At 38.5% G+C, this 20,482-nt stretch overlaps 1 protein-coding gene across 1 annotated transcript in view; it reads right to left on the reverse strand.

The window, feature by feature from the left end:
* Positions 1–953: 953 nt before the first annotated feature.
* Positions 954–20,482, reverse strand: part of Cd109 (CD109 molecule) — a 150,033-nt gene continuing 130,504 nt past the window's right edge. Inside the window, exons 30-33 of the mRNA XM_021243725.2 lie at positions 13,772–13,914; positions 10,410–10,557; positions 8,116–8,218; positions 954–6,053 (exon numbers count right to left, since the gene is read on the reverse strand). Coding sequence (XP_021099384.2) covers positions 5,875–6,053; positions 8,116–8,218; positions 10,410–10,557; positions 13,772–13,914 — 573 coding nt within the window. The 3' untranslated portion in view covers positions 954–5,874. The remainder of the gene's footprint in view (positions 6,054–8,115; positions 8,219–10,409; positions 10,558–13,771; positions 13,915–20,482) is intronic.

Consider the following 20,482-nt stretch of genomic DNA (forward strand, 5'->3'; position numbering starts at 1 on the left):
GACCCGCTTTATAACAGCCTGCTCTTGTGACAAAACCTTCTCCTAGGACTGTACTGATCCTGCCACAAATCCCAGGACCCTCAGTGCCCTCAGGGTCCCACCACCTTTCTAACCACTGCATTGAGGAGTTGGGCCTCCATGTGAGTTTGGTGGGACAAAGCACAGCAGTAAGGATGCGCTAGGTTAATCAAGTGGAAGTAGCTGACATCACTAGGTAAGCTGGAAGTGCCCAACCTCACTTAGCTTGAGGGTTTCTCAGTCCCAGCACTTTGCTGTTGAGGGCCAAATCATCCTTTGTTGTGTCCTTCACTGTAGGGTATTTATCAGCATCCTGGCCACTCCCCACCAGCTGCCAACAGAACCACCTCCAAATCTCCCCGACTGAGAACTGCTATGCTGTCTTTACCCTCTCGTAGAAACTCAGAAATTTCATGGCACCAGAAATGTTTAACAAACACTGTGCATAAATCAAGAAAATGTACTTGCTGTGTCAGAAATCCAGAAATCTCATGGCTTGTCAGAAACCCAGAAATCTCACAGCACTAGAAATGTTTAAAACACTGTGTGGTAACAAAGAAAATGTACTTGCAGTGTTACGCACCGGATGTGGTACCACATGCCTCCATTTTCTTAGGTGCACACAAACTACCCACCCTATACTTCTATATCATTTCCATAGCTGTAGTAAGTGTGCAGCTAACATCAAGCCATTCTCTATGTGTGAATTACCCACTGCTCCCCACACCCCATGCCAGTACCTAAAGCAAAGATGAGGAAAAGGTGAAGGGAGTTGGTGAGCAAATATCATAAACCTCATTAATGTCAATGCCTTGTTATGCAATAATGCCCGCTCTATCCTCCCCTTAGACATCCTATTCTCACAATTAATAGGCTTACGTAAAGGAAATGTGCTATGAAAAGGCTTTAAGCTACAATAAAAAGAACACTGATAATAGATGAGAACTTTAATTTTTATTGATAAATCATGATTTCCTATTGACTACATAACAGTACAATTAACAATAATTAACAATGTTCCATCATTTAAAATAGCTTTCAAAATCACCTTGATCAATATATAAAGGTTTAGTTCTTGAAAAAATAATGTTTTGTTTCAATGGTAAACTTCTCATATGCAAGTTTCTCAAAACAGGAGACTTATAAAGGAAATTTTATAAAGATTCCGGTGTACAAAAAAGATACTTCACCATATCAACTGCCCCCTACTAAAAGTTCAACACATAAAGGCTTGAAGGACCAAATCATCAAGCTACATTCTACTAAAGCTACTAAAGATAAATCTTTATTTTTTCCATTACTGGGGTTTAAATCCAGGACCTTCACACTGAACTACATCCCCAGTCCTTTTTTAATTTTTGATTTTGAGACAGGGTCTCACTAAATCGCTATGTTGCCCAAGCTAGGTTCTCACTTGTCATCCTCCTGCCTCAGCTTTCCAGAGTGTTGGGATTATGGCATGCACCACCACATCCAGCTTAATAGGTAAATCTTCAAAATCTGTAAGTTGAACATGGAACTGCCCTCTACCACGAACTCAACACACTGGGCAGAAGAGTGGTAAATTCTGGCCTCGTGACAACATGAGATAGATTCTTAAATATGTAGTGACACATACATCGATATTATTCCTATAGAGTCTCAGATATACCCATGTGTAAAGTGTTCTTTGACATGAGAAGCTCAGAAATCATCTAGTAAATGTTTTCCTGCATTATAATTGAAATGAAAATAACAATGTATTTTATGGAAGGATGCAATGTGGCACTATCTTTTGATGAGGCATATGAAACTAGAACATGCCTAGAAATAGTTTCAAAATATGTCTATTCTCACTGAAAGATAATTTTTTTTTCCTGGTACCAGGGATCAAAGTCAAGACCTTGCAATTGCAAGGCAGGAGGACAGATACTTAATTTTAAAAGTCACATTTACTCCTTAGGTTTTTTTTTTTTAAGTAGAATAATGGTCCTCTATTCAAAGTAATAAAAATAACTGCTCCTCAAACTATTCCCAATCTAACTTAAGATATTTACTATTAACATAAATATCATTTGAATAGATGACAGGAAAATTTTAAGTTCTTAAAAAATGCTATGCCTTCCCAGAATTTGAAAACAAAGGAAAATGAGGAATGTACTTTTCTTGTTGTCTAACAAAAGCCTCTACTGAGAATATAAAAGGTTCTGATGCTCATCCAGGGGGAATCCACTTACTGTGTCTTACCACATTTACAATGTGTAAGAAGTGATGCTCCAGGAATACATTATGGTGCCTTGACCCATGACAGCCACTTGGCAGGCTCAAAATAATTACTACCCTTTGGCTGGAGAATCTTGTCTATGAGGTATTTACAACATATTTTTATAGAAGTAAATAGTCGATAGTTCCAAAGCAATTAGAAAAAGGGAACTCCAGATTATATGCCAGAGGGTTAATAAAATGGCTCTTTTGTTTAAAATGACAAAAACAAATCAGTCCCAATTTTTTTAAATGTCAGAGGACAGCCAGAAATGTCAAATGAAATAACTGAATGTCAAAATAAAGATAATTTGGATTATATTGACAGATTATTAAGAACTATTTCACCTAAGCAAAAATGAAGGCTAACTTTGACTTTCAAAAAATTACTATACCCAGGTTCAAAAAAATAGGAGCAGAGAGTTATACCTACAGTTCTGAAAATTCCCACATGTAGGATATAGTGCCATATACATAAGTACAAACTTCTAGGTAATAGCTATACTTCCAGGTAATATCTGCATCCTGTATGAGCAGTGTTGCCATATTATAACTAAAATACTAAACCAAAGATAGTACTTTTAGGACATTTTGAAAAGCAAAGTAAATAGAACAGAATAAAAGGAGGCATTTCACTGACTGGGAACATTTTCAGGGGCTCTCATTTTTTTTTTAGCACTATAATTAAAGGCAGTAAGATGCTGAATCTAAACATAAATGTATCATTCTGTCCTAGAACTTTCTGGCTCCTAGTTATTCCCGATGTTTGGTCTGTAGAACCATTGACCAGTCAGAAATGGAAATGAGACATGTTGGTGACTTGGGACAATGAGAAAGCTTATATGAGTTCATTTCAGTAAGCAAAACTGACATTCTCAATGGATGAGTTTCAGTATACGCAAACAAAGGTAAAATGATTTTTTTTTGGTACTTGTTATTGAACTCAGGACCTTGTGCTTGCAAGCCAGGCACAGTGCCACTGGGATAAATGCCCGGCCCAAATGATTTTTATATTATTTTTCATAGCATGTGAAGAAAATAACCTGCACTATTAATTATTGCTCCTATATGAACCGTTTCTCCTCATGCCTGTCGTCTTTCAACCACTTCTTGGAGTGGAATGAGTTCTCTGAGAAACAGAGGGGAGGCAGGGAGAGACTGAGACCGCCACAGCCCCATGCACAATGAGGTGGGCTGGCTAATACTCTCCTCACCTCTGCTGCCTCCTCCTCACTCTGAATAGCTGTCTCATGAAAAGAGATGAGTTACAAGGGAACTTTTAACATAAAAAATCTGAATATTTGACAAGAAAAGTATCTGAATTCGTTTTTAAATGAGGAAGTATGTCTAAAACACAGACAACCTGTCTTCCAGCAGCCTTTCCACCCTACTGTTTCACAATGAACAATTAGCACTAAATTCATTATAAATTATTTACTACAGAACCTAAGGTAGTGACAGTCAGTACAAGGTTCCCTGAGTAGGGCAGGGCAGGGGGGATCTTTGCCAACACACTCATGATTTCATCAGAAAGTGATTCCATCTTTACAGAAGTCCCAGAGAATAAGGCCTGAGACCACAGCACAGGGAGGGAAAACATGAGAAGTACTGCTTTTAGAATGAACTGTTTCAGAGGTCAAACAGCTTCTTATGGTTCGTATCTAAGATGCCCCTCAAAGACTCATGTGCTCATAGGTGGGGCTTTGGGGAGGTAATTGGATCATGGGTATATGTACTCTTCACTGAGTTAGTCAACTGATGGGTTTGTAGCTGGGTATGACATTGGGAGGTAAAGCCTGGTAGGAAAAGGTGGGTCACTGTGGGTATATCCTTCCTCCTCCCTTGATTTCCCTGTGTTTCCTGCCTACCATGCCATGGACTGTTTCTCCTCTGAGATGTCCCTCTGCCATGCCACCCTCCCTTGGAACCAGCTGACTATGAACTGAAACCTCTACAAACTGTGAACTAAAATAAACCTCTCCTCCTTTAACTTGTATATTCTGTCCCAGCAATGAGAAAGTAACTAAGACACAGATCAAAAAAATTTTTTCTCTAATTGAAAATAAATACATGAAAATTATATATTTGATATTTAACCACTCTCTTCATAGACCACTCCCTGAGGATCTGTTTTCTAAATAGAGGATGCAAGTATTAAAATACAGAATGTTGACTGTTCCGACCTTGGTATCAAAATATCTATAAGCAATATATGAACATCTATTCCAGTATAATTTCTTAGAATTCACTGAGCATTATTTTTAAAACTTAATTTTTAAAAATGTAGCTGTGTTCTTTACTTTTGATAGACTTATTTATAAGTAGCTGAAAATATATAGCAAAGTCTTTGAGGCTCATGGCAATTATTCTCCCATGCCCACTTGAGACAAAATCCATGCAGTGAAGGAGCAAAATTAAACCACTCCCTGGATTTAGTTTTTAGAGTCCTTAATTTTTTTAATATCTAAAATTTTTGGACAGGAGAGAAGAAAAACAGAAAGAAAGAAAGCAGGAAAATAAGGGAAGGAGCAAAAAACAGGATTTTTTAAAAATTCTCATACCATAGGTACATGAATTTTACCCTTCAGAGTACATGGTGACCAATAATCCAGATGCTCAGGATTCAGGAATCTTCTTAAGGATTCAGTTTGCAACACATGTCACTATACTGTGGCAGTCTAGTGCTCAGAGCCCTGAGCCTAGATAAAGTTCTACAGAACCTGGGGCCAGCACTACAGTACTTCAGCTCAAGATTTTCAAGTTGGCCCCATCAAATCCACCTTCCTTCCCAGAACAGGTGGAGGTCAGTCTGCACCAATGTGTACAGCATGTTCTTCTACTCCTGGTTCACAGCATCTCCTGGCCTAAGCCCTCTGGTCTGAGTCACAAAAGGCACAGGTGGCAGTGCTCTCTGACTCACATACCAGAAATATGGCTGGGGTCGGGGCTGAGCACACCCAGTACCCTCCCACCCTCTGAGCGTGTCACACAGAAGAAAACAGTTCGTCCCTCATTCTCTCCAGCAAAAAAAGAAAGAGTGGGTAAGGGTGGGGGTAGGCGATCTGACTGGAAGTGGGAAAAGACGGTCTAATGTTTTAAAATTCACCATCTACATTCTAAAAGAGAGAAGCAATGTCCAATTCAGAAAGGTACACTGAGACCACAGGGTGTGGGGTGGGCAGTGGGTTACACCAGAGTTGGGAAGGGAACAGGACAAGCTCCTCTTGCTGGCTCCCGGAGAAATTCATCTTTAACAGTAAACCAAACACATACTAATGCTTAACAACCTAGGGTTATGTCTTCTACAAAGTAAAAAGAATAAAACAAAGTTTTTAGGCTGGAGAAAAACAAACACTTCCCAAAAAGATCTTAAATGATTTCAAATAGAGGAAAGAAAATACACCACTGCAGTCATTCTGATCTTCCACACAAAGGCCAGGTGAAGAAATCGACATAACTCTACATCCCAGGTAGGACCTGTTGTAGACCATCCCGGGGCTGTAGGGAATGAAAACATTGTTTTTCAAAATAGCCAGAGGTGATATTTAATTATGAAAACAAAGTGATCACGTGTGATTTCTGGAAATGCTAGTTTTACATAGAGTCCTTAAAAAATTATCGCAGCCAATGTTGCAACAAGCACAGAAGCACAAGAGAGAAAATGAACAGGACTGAAGAACGGTGAAGGGAGCCTGCAGCTCTGTCCTCACAAAGGCAGTGGCCCTGGACGTCTCCACAAAGGTCGCAAGAGGACAGCTTCACCTGGGAGTTGTAACTTCTCACCACCTGCCTCCCTGTTCAAAGAGGCAGACATCAGTTTACACACCACCTGTGTTTCGAGACATCGACTTTGCCAAAACATAAGAGCATTTCAATATACGTTTGTGAGTTTTTCATTCTTCACATTATTTTACTTTTTCTTTACAGGAAACCGTTGAGATGTTCAGGAGTAGCCCAAAGTGCAAATCAAATCCAAGAGAGAAACAATGTGTTCCGTCCAACCCATTTCCCACAAGCAGTTGGCCAGCATTAAAGAGACCACATGGCCTGCAGGTGCAAGCACTTTAATCTCTTGCTGGAAGAGGAAAAATGCTAAACTGAAGATTGTTTAACATCCAAAAGTTTATTTTAGGATGACATTTTCTATGCATTCAAATAAAATTCTAATCATTAGAATTACAGAAAAGAGCTATTAGCCCTGGGCTTTACTAAAAAATATATAATCATGAAAGAAAATCTGCATTGTCTTGTGTCGATCTTTTAAAACACTGAGCACATACTGTCTAAAAACTATTCAATCTAAGTGCATTATAGCACAAGCTAATATTTAAAAACTATATTAAGTGTCTATAGCACCACAAGAAACTACAAAATAAAAATGGTTTTCAACTTGCAATTTTTAAAACGCACATTCTACTTTCAAATTTCTTAATGATTTTTCAGATTGTTTTGTACATCACACATGTTTTTAGAATTTTTTAAATGGGTTGGATGGTTTTGATTATTCCCATAATTCTATATTAAAATGGCCCCTTCATAAATAAGTTGTTTTCCACAAAAGTATTATAAAGACTGAATCTTTTTCGTTTCTTAAATGTTTAAAATGTTCTCTATGCAAAAATAAATTACCTAAATACAGTAAAATATTTTTAATGTTGTGCATGCATCTAAAAAACACCATTTGGGGAATTTTGTGCATCTAAAAATCACCATTTGAAGGATTTTGCAACTAGATTAAATAACAAAGTTGGATAACAAAGCACTGTCACAGAGTCTGCACAGTGTAACCAATTATCCAGCAGGAAAAAAAGTGCTATGTCTATCTCCCCAAAACAGCCCCCAAGAACCTGATTGCATCCTCATCCTCCACTGCAGGGGGGGCAAAGACACGAAGAAAGAGAAATGGTGCCCTGCTTTAGTCTTGAATACTTACCAAGCATTACCAGCACAGTGCACAAGCTCGTCTTGTTTTGAGCGTAATAATTACCTGCAACCGTCTAACCTATGAATGCATTCTGACAATTCTGAGTCATCTAAGTGCACATTCAGGGTTAGACTTAGTACAGTGAGGTACTTCAGCGCACAGCTCACACACTAAAAGTCCCTCTCTGACTCAGTGTGAATCTCCAGATCAGCTATTTTGACACCCTAATATTCTTAGCATTTTATAAAATGGAAAGTTACCAGTCAAATCATAAAGCTTAAGTTATCTCCCAAGAAGACTATATTTTTCCTGATACACTAAAATAAAATCTGTTATAATGTGTATGTTTTAGCAAAACACCAGACTCCTGCAATGAAGAAACAGCCAATCCCCCCCTCCGCCCACCCCCGCCCCGCTACTACCCATCTACACTGCAGATGCTGCTCAGTTTCCTCCTGTGGAGCTCCCACTTGGCAGCAGGAGCCAGGCAGAAACAAAACTGGTTTCTCTATGCCAACTTTTCTTGTAAAAATTGTAAGTAAAAACCTAAAACACTGTGAGCAAACTATCACTTTTTAACACTCATATGCTGTTATCACATGGCCCTTGTAAATGATCCACAGTCCTCATTTAAACGGAAAGCTAACCTCCTGCATCTCCACCTCCTACACTTTCCCCAACAGCTGCCCCACAAAACTAATCCAAATCACAAATGAAATTCAATTTTAAAAGTAATAATAATAATCCAATGGGGCCGGGGATTTAGCTCAGTGGTTCCGCCGGCTGCCTCAAAAGTGCAAGGTCCCAAGTTCGAGCCCCAGTACCAAATAATAATAATAATAATAATAATAATCCAATGGATGGATTGATTGATGAACAGATGGACACCTGGCTGAACTTCTGAAGTATCAGGAACTCCAGACCCCACTTACTTGGTTCATAGTAATCCACTATGGATACCGAAGCATCTTGGGTATTTGAAACTTTAAAGTTTCGCACAGCAGGAATATCAACACAAAACTGTGTTCCATTTACCTTGAAAAAAATACAAAAGATTCTTAAGGGGTTGGCATACCATATGTTCTTAATAAAAGAAGACACATTTCCATTTCTTACTATTTTAGGAAACAGAAACGAACATTTAGGGAGAACTTCTATGTGCTAGGTACTGCAGTAAGTATTTCCTACGAATGATCTTAGTTTTACCTGCAAAAACAACCCTTACGAGACAGGGATTGCTCTTAGTTCCATTTTGCTAAAAAGGATGTGAAAGTCGGAGTTGTTAAGCAAACCGCTCCTGAGACACCGGTGCCTGCCCAGATCCCGTCTCAGGCACGGGCCCAGTTTCAGCGAGTGGCCATGGCTCACAGATCCTCCTCTCCACGGACTTGCCCTCTGCTCATGGGATCCATCGTACCCCAAAAAGGAGGGAGCCCTGAATTGGAGGTGCACCCTAACTGATACAGGGCACTGAAGGCCAGCCTCCCTGCCTCCCTGGGACAGCTTTTGTCAGTTTGAAAACAGGACCAGTTAAGGAATCAAAAGTTTGTAAATTCCCTCCAACATTCATTACTTGCCAACAGTAGCATATGAAAAGTCAAACTAACCAATCAGTAGTCATCGGACACTTAAAATAATCATTAACAAGAGCAATCAGATATAAGACAATTATATTACTAAATAAAAACCTTAAATTTGTTTTTCAAGTTCCAAATCAAGCCCATGGCTTTCAAGTAGTGTTTAATTTAAGAAAATTCTTGAACAGCAGAAGAATTGAAAGACTGAATTAGTTTTAACAGGGCTTTAACCAGAATGCTTTTTGAAGTGCTAAAACAAGTAAGAAAACTCAGGGCCTAGCTTTTTAAAGGTAAAAATTTGGCAGTATATTTCTGACTGAACATTAGCAAACCTGGAATAAGAAACATATGTGTCCTCCTCAGTACCACAAAATCCTAAAAACACTTGAAATTCAACTTAAACTCAGCCTAAAAGTTTTTATACAGTTGCTAGAAGAAAACAATAAACTTACATGCAAGCAGGTTTAGGATATAACAAGCAGCGTCTGCAATGCAATTCTTCACTGACCTTTTCTAACATATTTTATGCAATAATTCTTATATCACTAGCAATACAGTGGACCCTTGACTTACAAACTCAATTCATTCCCAAGGGCAGCTGTAATTCAAGTTGGTCAAGTGAAGGCTCAGGTCTACATAGCCTTCAGTGTCTCTCTCCTGTATACAGGCAGATCTCAGAGTCCTTAGACATTTGCCCAGGATTCCTCAACCCCACACGGGAAAGAAAGTTGTAATGTTCCTTTTAGAACTCTTCGAGGGTTAAATCTGTACCTGAGACTATCTGGAAGCACAAGCGGCTGGCATTCGGGTGGTAACAGAAGATTTTGTTCAAAAGTTAAAACTAAAATCCAGCCAGGGATTTAGCTCAGTGGTGCCACCACCTGCCTCACAAGTACAAGGTCCTGAGTTTGATCCCCAGTACAAAAAAAAAAAAGATCTAAAATTCTGGTCATAACCCAAGTAGTTCATATGTCAGGCCAGTCTTTTGTTTATAAGTTAAAATTAAAATTCTGGTCATAACCCAAGTAGTTCACATGTCAGGCCAGTCTTTTGTTCCTAAGTTAAAACTAAAATTTTGGTCGTAACCCAAGTAGTTTGTATGTCAGGCCAGTGATAACTCGAGGGTCCGCTGTGCTTCAGAAATGTGGCAGGTACATGAAGGTTACATAATAATTGTTTGTTGAGACCAAGCGTCTAAAAATATTCTTGTATGATTTTAAATAGCTTTTCATGGCAGGAACATTAACACCTTGAAGATATGTTAAAAACTTCATGAAAGCATTTTAAAGCAAGTCATTAAAGCTTTCATCTTGAGCATTTAAGCAAATACGTTTAGCGATTTCCTGAGAGAGGGGTTTTCGAGTTGATCTGTACTGAAGTTCTGAAATTATAAGATGACAGTCACTCTATATTTTATATCTAGCATGAAATTAGGATTTAGTTATCAAGACTTTCCTCTGGCTCATTATTAATAGTAACTCTCTCTAAACCAGTTTTATAGTGATGTCATTTTAGTGGAGACAAACACAGTTGCCATGAGGGACACAAAAACCTGATATAACAATGACTGAAAGAAAATATATTTCATGTACGATAGACTTCTGAACACAATTAGTAGTGGCATTGTGGGACTTCCTTTTACTACTTACAGAATCTAAATAGAGGTTGAGTTTCCCATGATCATGTTCCACTTTCTTCACCATCTCACTCAGAGGGATTGCCTCTGACGGCACTGCAAAGCCACTGAGAAGGTTAACTTCCATGAGGGCCATGCCGCTTCTATCTGGGCCCAAAAACCTAAACCAAAGAGAAGGGGAAGAGAAATACCCTTTAGGAAAAACCTAAAGTGGTTAGTAAATGATCTTCATACAAAAACTAAAACTGCTAAATATTATCCCAAATATTGCTTGAGTTCAAATAAAATTCACTATAGAAAATTTGACAACAGGCTCTCCTCTTCCCACATGTATGATAAGTCTTATTACTGGCAACCGAATGAGAATGGACAATGTAGCAATGGGCTTGTTGGACGGACAGGATGAAATGCCCACTATGAACTTTTTTTTTTTTGCTTGTTTGTTTGTTTGTTTGTTTCTAGTACTGGGGATCAAACTCAAGACCTTGCACTTTCGAGGCAGGCGCAGCACTACTGAGCTAAATCCCTGGCAAAATGTCCACAATGTAACAGGCTTATGCTCACAAGTCGTGACAGGTACAATGCACACCCTTTCCACTGATTGAGCAGAGTTTTGTAGTGGTGATTCCAAAGCAAATCACCTTTTTTCATTTTCTCAAAAGCTGATAGCACTAAATTTTCCCACCTGAAAGCTAGAAAATGGAAAAGACGCATCAATTGACCACTTAGAGGGAGGCCTTGCCAAGTCTTTAGCAACCTTTTTTCCACCCAGTTTTAGGGAAAACAGACTACAAGTAAAAGGGTTCCCTTTGTTCTCCCACATGTGTGGAACACACTTTGCGTCTTCTTTGGCCTCTTGAGAGAATTGGAATCTTGGAAAGTGGCACTGCACTGCATCCTTCTTTCAGCATGCTGCACACAATGTGGGCATCAAAGACGTGGGCACCAACATCATTTTGTCTCCTTGAAAATAAATGTTTTTCTAAAACGAGTGAGTGGCAAAAGCCTAGTGTGGTTACAGGAAGAAGTGTGCTTCCAAAATAAAAAGCTTGTCCCATCGTTAAGTTACTTCCTGTTGCCCTTTTAGATGGCAAAAATTAGAGGAGATGTTAGAAAATCTTGCTTTTTAGAGTAGTAAACGAATGCCTGCCAAACATGACTGACTGAAAAGCCGCATGGTGCAACAGCTGACTTCAATGGCTCAGCAATTCAAAGCAACAGAAACCATCTGCTGGGCGATTTGCTCAGCCAGAGATACTACTGCAAGCTAAAAAGACTGAAACTAGAGGTGTTCATATGTGAGCAAAAGTTGCAGATGAGAACAGCCCATCTACTTAAAGAGTAAACAGAATGATGCAGATTGTCATATGGATGTCAGCAAAGGGCCTTGGTTGACCAGAAGCACTCACAAGACTAGTCATTCTCCTAGCTAATGGCACAATTCATCAAACTGCATGACACACAGAAAACAGTGTCTGGAGTCCAGTCTTGAACCCTGCTGTGGGAATAAAGTCCCTGAGATATTAGGCAATCTTTTTTATAAAGTGCCACTAAAAAAACCACTCAATGTTAATTTGTATTTGATGTCAGATTTTCCTCGGGAAACTAGCAGTAGCATTTAAAACCCTTTTATAAAGTCTCTACTTTATAGGAAGACATTTCTTTAGTTTCTGACTCCAAAGCTGGTTACAATCAGAAACCTGTATCGCTAGAGGAGCCCTGCAGCAATGACCAGGCCCCAGACCTCCTGAGAAGTAAAATTCACCTTCTCGTGGCTCCATGATGCTCTTCTTTTCTGATCTTTTCAAAGTAAGAATTTTAGACTTGCTTGGAATTTTTTTAATTAATTTCTGTCTCCCACTCCAAACAGTGAATTCCATGAAGGCAGGCCCATGTCTTTTTTGGCTTGCCATTATAGTCCATGCCTAAAACTATGCTGGCACACAGGGAGGACTAAGCAACATTTCCAGTGTGAGTGGATGAATGAATGAGAAAGGCGGGGATAATAATAGCACTTGCTCTACAGGTCTACCGTGAAGCCTAAATGAGATGCATGTGAAGTGCTCTGTACAGTGCCTGGGATGTAAACTGATAATAAATGTAGGTTACTGCTGCTGCTGACAAAAATAACTTGATACTGTTATTCTGCAACCTTACTAAAGGGTAAAAGGAGTCCTACGTCCTTCTCAGCAGAAAAGGAAGCCACTACAGAGATACTGATATCTCCATGATACCCAAATGCCCAAGGAGGTGAGGAATGGGACAAACATGTGTGACACTTTGTTCTAAAGTCATGAATGAAAAGGTCCAAAGGCAGCATGGATGGTGGCAATAATGGAGGCGACTAGGTTCTGGCATGGCTAAGAGCTTGGCATCTGGAGGAACATCAAAAATTCCCTCAAAGTTCAGGACCACATCAGTGACTCCTAGCAACAAGAAGCTACATGCAACCATAATGCAATGGGGTATTTAGAAGGAGCAGACAGCAGCTCCTCAGTGTCAGTTACCTTACTGTAACCTTGAGCTCAACACCAAACAATGCAGATGTAAAACAATAGATGAACAAGGAAGAAATTATGAAGCATCCCAATGATTCTAGAACTTTCTCAAAGCCTTGTTCTCAAACTTGTGTGTGCACTAAAAAACCATGAAAATCTGGCTCAGGCAACTTCACAGCCCTCCTATGAAGTCACAGCTCCAACAAACAGGCTTTTTCCCTTAAGAGCCACAGATGATTTGGAAACAGACCAATTTAAGAATTGCCTTCATAAGCACTTTTAGAAGTTTCAGTTTTCAGAGTTTAAGTATCTAAGATGGGAATCTTCTAAACTTGAAAACTCCCTGTGTATCTCAAAAAATTATTCTATGCATTGAACTTGCAGTAAGATAAGGATTTAGGTCAAAAGCATAAACATTAAGTTAGGCTGGGGATTTAGCTCAGTGGTTCCACTGCCTGCTTTGCAGCACAAGATTCCAAGTTCAATCCCCGGTACCAAAAAAAAAAAAAAGCATAAACATTAAGCTTAAATCTGAAACTGGAATGAAACTGTATCAATAGAAAAGTAACTCACAAAAAATCCATTTTGGAATATTAAAGATGATTGGTTAAAGTTCTCCTAAATTAGACAAGTTTTATTAATTTATAAATGTTTCTATTTAAATTTATTATATATATGAGGGAAACCTGTAAATAATTTTGGAGCATGTTTAAGAAACACTTACATATAATTAGTAGTATTTCTAATCCATAGTCTGAAGTATAATCCAAAACTAAATTCTTTATTAAACATAACTCTCTATTAATTATAGTTTAATGGTGATACATAATTAAATCTTTAAATATTTTTTTAAAAAGGAGGAAGAGGAGGAACCTACCTTGTACACACATTCAAATTCACACGATTGATATCATTTTTATCATCTTTTACATTAACATCTAAATCAAAGGCTTCTTGATTTTGGGTTGATCTTTGTCCTCTAAAAGACCCTGAATCTTTCACATTATAAATAACATTGAGCTGCAATAAATAATAAATTAGCATAAATAATAAATTATCAAAAATTGCCACCATTGTGCATTTTAAATATTAGGCAATGATTCTAACTGGAATAAATCCAATTGAGTTTATAATTTTTAAACTAGAAAAAATATAGTTTCATTTGCTAGTAGTGCACATTATTAAGAAATACTGCAAAGTTTATGAAAATTATTTTTTAAATTGAGAAACTTGCCAGGTGATATTCCAAGTAAGTATCATGGAACACTGCGGTGATATTCACAGTATATTGTTTTTACAAGGAACATAAACCATGGTCCTCAAGGGGAAAGGGAAGCAACCAGCAAGTCTGTTCAGAGCAAGCTCTGACTTCTAGCTCTGCCACCCAAGTAAGTGATTTTCCACAAAACAGAGCCTTAGGGACTCGCAGTAAAATAAATCCAAACTAAAACATCAACCACTGAGGATTCTTCATCACACAATACTTTTCAAAGATGATATGAAAATGATGGATTTCTAAGAAAACCTGGTTTCTCCAGCTCACACTGTGCACTGCACTGAAGTGAGAAGGGGACACAGGGGACACCAGGAACCCAGGGGGCACAAAGACCAAGGTCACCCAGAGTGGCCCTAAATCAGAAGCCTGGGTGTTACCCAGACTGTCCTAGGCCTGCCTTAGCCCAACATGGGGCAGAATCCACTCAAATGCTTTACCTCATCCACTTTTTTGGATGCCAAGGTGCATCAAGTTAAAATTGCTATGTAAGGCACAGAAGAGGAGGCTTTTGGGCCACTGTGCCATCGCTCCCAGGGCAGAGGAGGTGAGCTGCGCAGACACCAGCAGCACCTTCCCCTCGACCCCAACGTCAAAATGAGAAGACACAAAAACAAGCCTCAAAACCAGGCTTCCAGATGACCTACAGCAACCCCGAATGGAAATGAAAGGGAAAACTCTGATACTCAACCACCTAGATTCCCTGAACTGGCCACAAAAGAGGATCTGCAAAAAACGAAATCAGAAATAATTTCTCAGATAACAGCAGAGATTGTGCCCATAGTGCAAGACAGGATTAATAAATCTAAAGAGGAGCTGAGGAATATGATGGAATCCCAACACAGGAAACAAATGGAATTGATGAAAGAGATCCAAACAAATTTCCAGATTAAAAATTCCATTGAAAGTCAACACAGCAGAATGAGCCAATGTGAGGACAGAATTTCAGATATAGAAGATAAGATTGTAATTAATGACCAGGAAAAGAAAAATTGCTTTAAAATTGTAAGGGACTACGAGAAATCAATTCAGCAGCTGCTATATGATGCAAAGAAGAATAACATAAGACGGATTGGAGTCCATGAAGAAACAGGAGAGAGTGCAGACGACATAAAAAAATACTGTTCACAGAAGTGATGGCAGAAAACTTCCCAAGCAGGGGGAAAGAACTTGACATACAGATAAGTGAGGCATATAAGACTCCAACTAGCCTTGATTAAAAAAATATCTACACATAAGCATGTAATTGTTAAGATTCCAGAAACCCACGAGAAGAAAAAAATTCTACAAGCAGTTAGAGAAAAGAGACAAATCACATACAAAGGAAAGCCCATCAGAATCACAGCAGACTTCTCAAGGTAAAACCTCAAGGCAAGAAGAGCTTGGAGTGATGTATTGCAAGCCCTAAAGGAAAACAGCCTCCAACCCAGACTGATGTACCCTGCAAAACTATCTTTCAAAATTGATGGAGAAATAAGATACTTTCATGACAAAGAGCACCTTAGGAACTTCGTGAATACCAAATCAGCACTCCAAAGAACTTTACACAATAACCTAGGAACAGACATTGAGGATCACAACCCCAGGAAGCAAAGCAGAATGAACCCATCTGGCATGACAAGAAATTAAATGTAAAGGGGGAGAACTCAACAAAAAGAAAAAGTCATGGCAATGACAAGTCAATACGTTTCAGTTATAACCATCTATGTTAATGGTCTCAATTCACCAATCAAAAGAAATAGACTGGCAGAATGGGTCAAGAAGCAAAATCCAACAATATGCTGCATACAAGAAACACACTTCATTCAAAAGAAAACTCATAGACTGAAAGTTAAAGGGTGGAAAACAATACTCCATGTGACAGGAACCCGAAAAAAAGCAGGAGTAGCTATCCTCTTGGCAGATCAAGTAGATTTCAAACCAACACTGATTAAGAGAGATGAAGAAGGACACTACATCCTTGTAAAGGGAACAATCCAAGAGGAAGAGATGACAATCATAAATATCTATGCACCAAACACTAGTGTGTCCAACTATATAAAACAAATACTACCGGACATGAAAAGTCATATATGTACTAATACAATTGTAGTGGGGGACCTCAACACCCCACTGCCACAAATAGATAGATCAACTAGACAAAAAATAAGTAAAGAAATACTAGAACTCAATCGAACTCTTGAAGAAATGAACTTAACAGATGTTTACAGAGTCTTCCACCCCACAAAATCAGAATACACATTCTTCTCAGCTGCACATGGGTTATTTTCAAAAATAGACCACATACTCACAAATAGAACATGTTTAAGTAAGTGCAAAGGAATTGAAGTTATCCCCTGCATATTATCAGACCATAATGCGATGAAATTGGAGATCCATAGCAAAAGAAACTCAAAATTTTTCATAAAAATGTGGAAATTGAACAACACACTTCTGAATAACCAATGGGTCACAGAGGAAATTAAAGAAGAAATCAGACAGTTCCTTCAATTAAATGACAATGACAACACAGCATATCAGAATCTATGGGACACAATGAAAGCAGTCTTACGAGGGAAATTCATAGCAGTGAATATGCACATTAGGAAAACAGAACGAGCCCAATTAAACAACCTGATGCTGAACCTCAAGCTTCTAGTAAAAGAAGAGCAGGACAACCCCAAAGCTCATACAAGGGAAGAAATTATAAAGACCAGAGGAGAAATCAATGCAATGGAGACTAAGAGAATGATACAAAAAAATCAATGAAGCCAACAGTTGGTTCTTCGAAAGAATCAACAAAATTGACAAACCCTTAGCCAACCTTGTCAGAAAAAGGAAAGAAAAGGCCCAAATCCATGCAATTAGGAATGAAAAGGGTGAAATTACAACAGACCCAGCAGAAATCCAGAGGATCATCAATGCCTACTTCCAGAACCTATACTCCAATAAGATGGACAACACAGAAGAAATTGACAGATTCGTAGATACATATGAATTACCAAAGTTGAACGAAGAAGACCTAAAAATTCTGAACAACCCAATATCAACCAATGAAATTGAAAATGTAATTAAAAACTTATCAACTAAGAAAAGCCCAGGCCCTGATGGCTTCACTGTTGAATTCTACAAGATATTTAAAGAGGAACTGCTGCCACTACTCTTTAAACTCTTCAATGAAATTGAAAGGGAAGCAATACTCCCAAATTCATTCCTGGAAGCAAGCATCACCTTGATCCCCAAAGCAGAGAAAGACCCAACTGAAAAAGAGAACTATAGGCCAGTCTCACTAATGAACACAGATGCAAAAATCCTTAATAAGATACTGGCAAACAGAATGCAGAAGATCATCAAGAAGATCATACACCCTGATCAAGTGGGATTCATCCCAGGGATGCAGGGATGCTTCAATATATGAAAATCAATCAATGTAATACACTATATCAATAGAGCCAAGGACAAAAACCATATGATTATCTCCATAGGCGCAGAAAAAGCATTTGACAAAATCCAACATGCATTTATGATAAAAACCCTACAAAACATTGGAATAGATGGTCTCTACCTCAAACTGATAGAAGCCATCTATGAAAAACCAACAGCCAATATCATACTAAATGGTCCAAACCTGAAATCCTCCACACTAAAATCAGGAACAAGACAAGGATGTCCACTATCACCATTCTTTTTCAATATAGTTCTGGAAACATTAGCCACGGCAATTAGACAAGAGAAAGAAATAAAAGGAATAAAGATAGGTAATGAAGAAGTCAAATTGTCATTATTTGCAGATGACATGATACTCTATATAGAAGACCCCAAGAACTCCACCAAAAATCTTCTAGACTTAATAAACAAATTCAGTCAAGTACCTGGATACAAGGTCAACACACAAAAATCAATAGCTTTCCTCTACACAAGCAACAGACTCACTGAGAGAGAAATAGGGCAAACCGTTTCTTTCACAATAGCATCCAAAAAACTGAAATACCTAGGAATCAACCTAACAAAAGAAACCAAAGACCTCTTCTCTGAAAACTATGGCACTCTGAAAAGAGAGATTGAAGATGATATCAGAAAATGGACAGACATCCCCTGCTCCTGGGTAGGAAGGATTAATATAGTGAAAATGGCCATACTTCCAGAACTGCTATATAGATTCAATCCAATTCCAAATGAGATTCCAGCAGCATACTTCATAGACCTCGAGAAAACAATCCAAAAATTCATTTGGAACAAGAAGAGACCCAGAATAGCAAAAGCAATTCTAGGTAACAGAGACATGGCAGAAGGTATCACAATTCCCAACCTGCAACTCTACTATAAAGCTACTGTGATAAAAACAGCATGGTACTGACAAAGAAACAGACCTGAGGACCAGTGGAACAGATTAGAAGATGCTGAAACAATGCCAGACACACTCAGCCATTTCATCTTCGATAAAGGGGTCAAAAACCCTCACTGGAGGAAAGATAGCCTCTTTAATAAATGGTGCTGGAAAAATTGGGCTTCAACTTGCCAAAGATTAAAACTAGACCTATATCTCTCACCATGCACTAAACTAAAATCAAAATGGATTAAAGATCTAAATATTAAAATAGAAACTCTGAACCAGTTGGAACAGAGGTTAGGTAGAACCCTTGAAGACACTGGTGTAGGAAAAGATTTTATGAACAAAACCTCAGTTGCCCGTGAACTAGCACAATCAACAAGTGGGATCTCTTCTTATTAAAAGGCTTCTGCACAGCAAAAGAAACCACCAGCAGTGTGAAGAGACAACCCACAATGTGGGAAAAAATCTTCACCTGCTCTTCCTCAGACAAAGGTCTACTATCTCGAATCTATAAAGAACTTAAAAAGATCAGACCTCCCCAATTTAAAGACCCAATCCAAAAATGGGCATCTGAAATGAACAGACATTTCTCAGATAAAGAAGTAGAAATAGCAAATAAATACATGAAAAAATGTTCAACATCACTGGTCATTCGAGAGATGAAAATGAAAACAACCCTGAGATTCCACTTCACCCCAGAAAGAATGGCTGCTATCATGAAATCAACCAATAACCAATGCTGGCAGCGCTGTGGGGAAAGAGGAACCCTGCTCCACTGCTGGTGGGAGTGTAGACTGGTGCAACCACTGTGGAAATCAATATGGAGATACTTCAAAGAACTAGGACTGGAAGTCCCATTTGACCCAGCTATTCCCTTGCTGGGTATCTTCTCCAAAGAATCAGAAGAATCATACCACAGTGATATATGTGCACCCATGTTCACAGCAACACAATTCGTGATAGCTAAAACTTGGAAGCAACCCAATTGCCCACCAACTGGAGTCTGGATAAAGAAATTGTGGATTTTTTTATAAAATCGAGTACTATTCAGCCATAAAGAATGAGAAACTAGAGACATTTATAGCTAAGTGGATGCACACTGAGGGGATACTCTTAAGTGAAATAAATGGGACACACGTGTGTAAATACCGAATAGTTTCTCCAGTGTGAGAAACTGAAAATGTAAATAAGGACTAAAACATATAATGGGTAATGTGAAATAGGAAGAAAAGTCACAAAGGGGAGGGTAAAGTGGGAAGAGGCTGGGAAAAGAAAGAAGAGAATGGAATTAATATGAGAAAAAGAAAAAATGTAAACAAAGTCTTTGTAGGGAGGGAGGGATAGAGGGGTTGAAGGAAGGGCACGGGAATGGGGAAAAAATAAGAATCAAGATGGATTATGTAAAGGTGCAAATTTCCAATGATGAATGTCATTATATTTTATCTCTTAAATGTACCAATAAAATTAATTTTAAATATTGCTATGTAGAGTTTTTTTACTTCTACTTAAAACACACACACATCCCTCAGAAGTAAACATCTAGCACCTTTCCATCTAGCACATTTATACCCTTTTAAAAATCCTCTAACTAAACTTCAGTCTAAGAGTTCTAATCATTATATTCTGCATCAGCCCACACTCATATTAGCTTTCATCCCCTGGACCATTCTGTTTATCTTACTATGGACATTCTCCAGCTCTTTCTTACACTATAAAAATTAATTAGTAAGTATTACTTTTAGGAATAATTTAACTTATTCCTGGAGTAGCCGGAGAATGGTTTCATAAAACTGAAGAGATACAGTCTCTGCTATTGTCATCACCTCCTTTCTGGTGACATGCAGTAAGGGCTACTAGTTTGTCCCTTGGGTCATAATTCATATCCATCCACACGTAAGCAATGGGGTTTATATCTGGTCCACAGTAGAGCTCAAGTTCTCCATTGAAGAACCTCAAGAGATCTTGCAATTTATTTCCAACAGCTTAATATTTTATTACCCAAA

Source organism: Heterocephalus glaber, unplaced genomic scaffold (assembly GCF_053883595.1).
Source record: "Heterocephalus glaber isolate CG9 unplaced genomic scaffold, H.glaber_assembly_v1.0 deba00000818, whole genome shotgun sequence".
NCBI lineage: Eukaryota > Metazoa > Chordata > Mammalia > Rodentia > Bathyergidae > Heterocephalus > Heterocephalus glaber.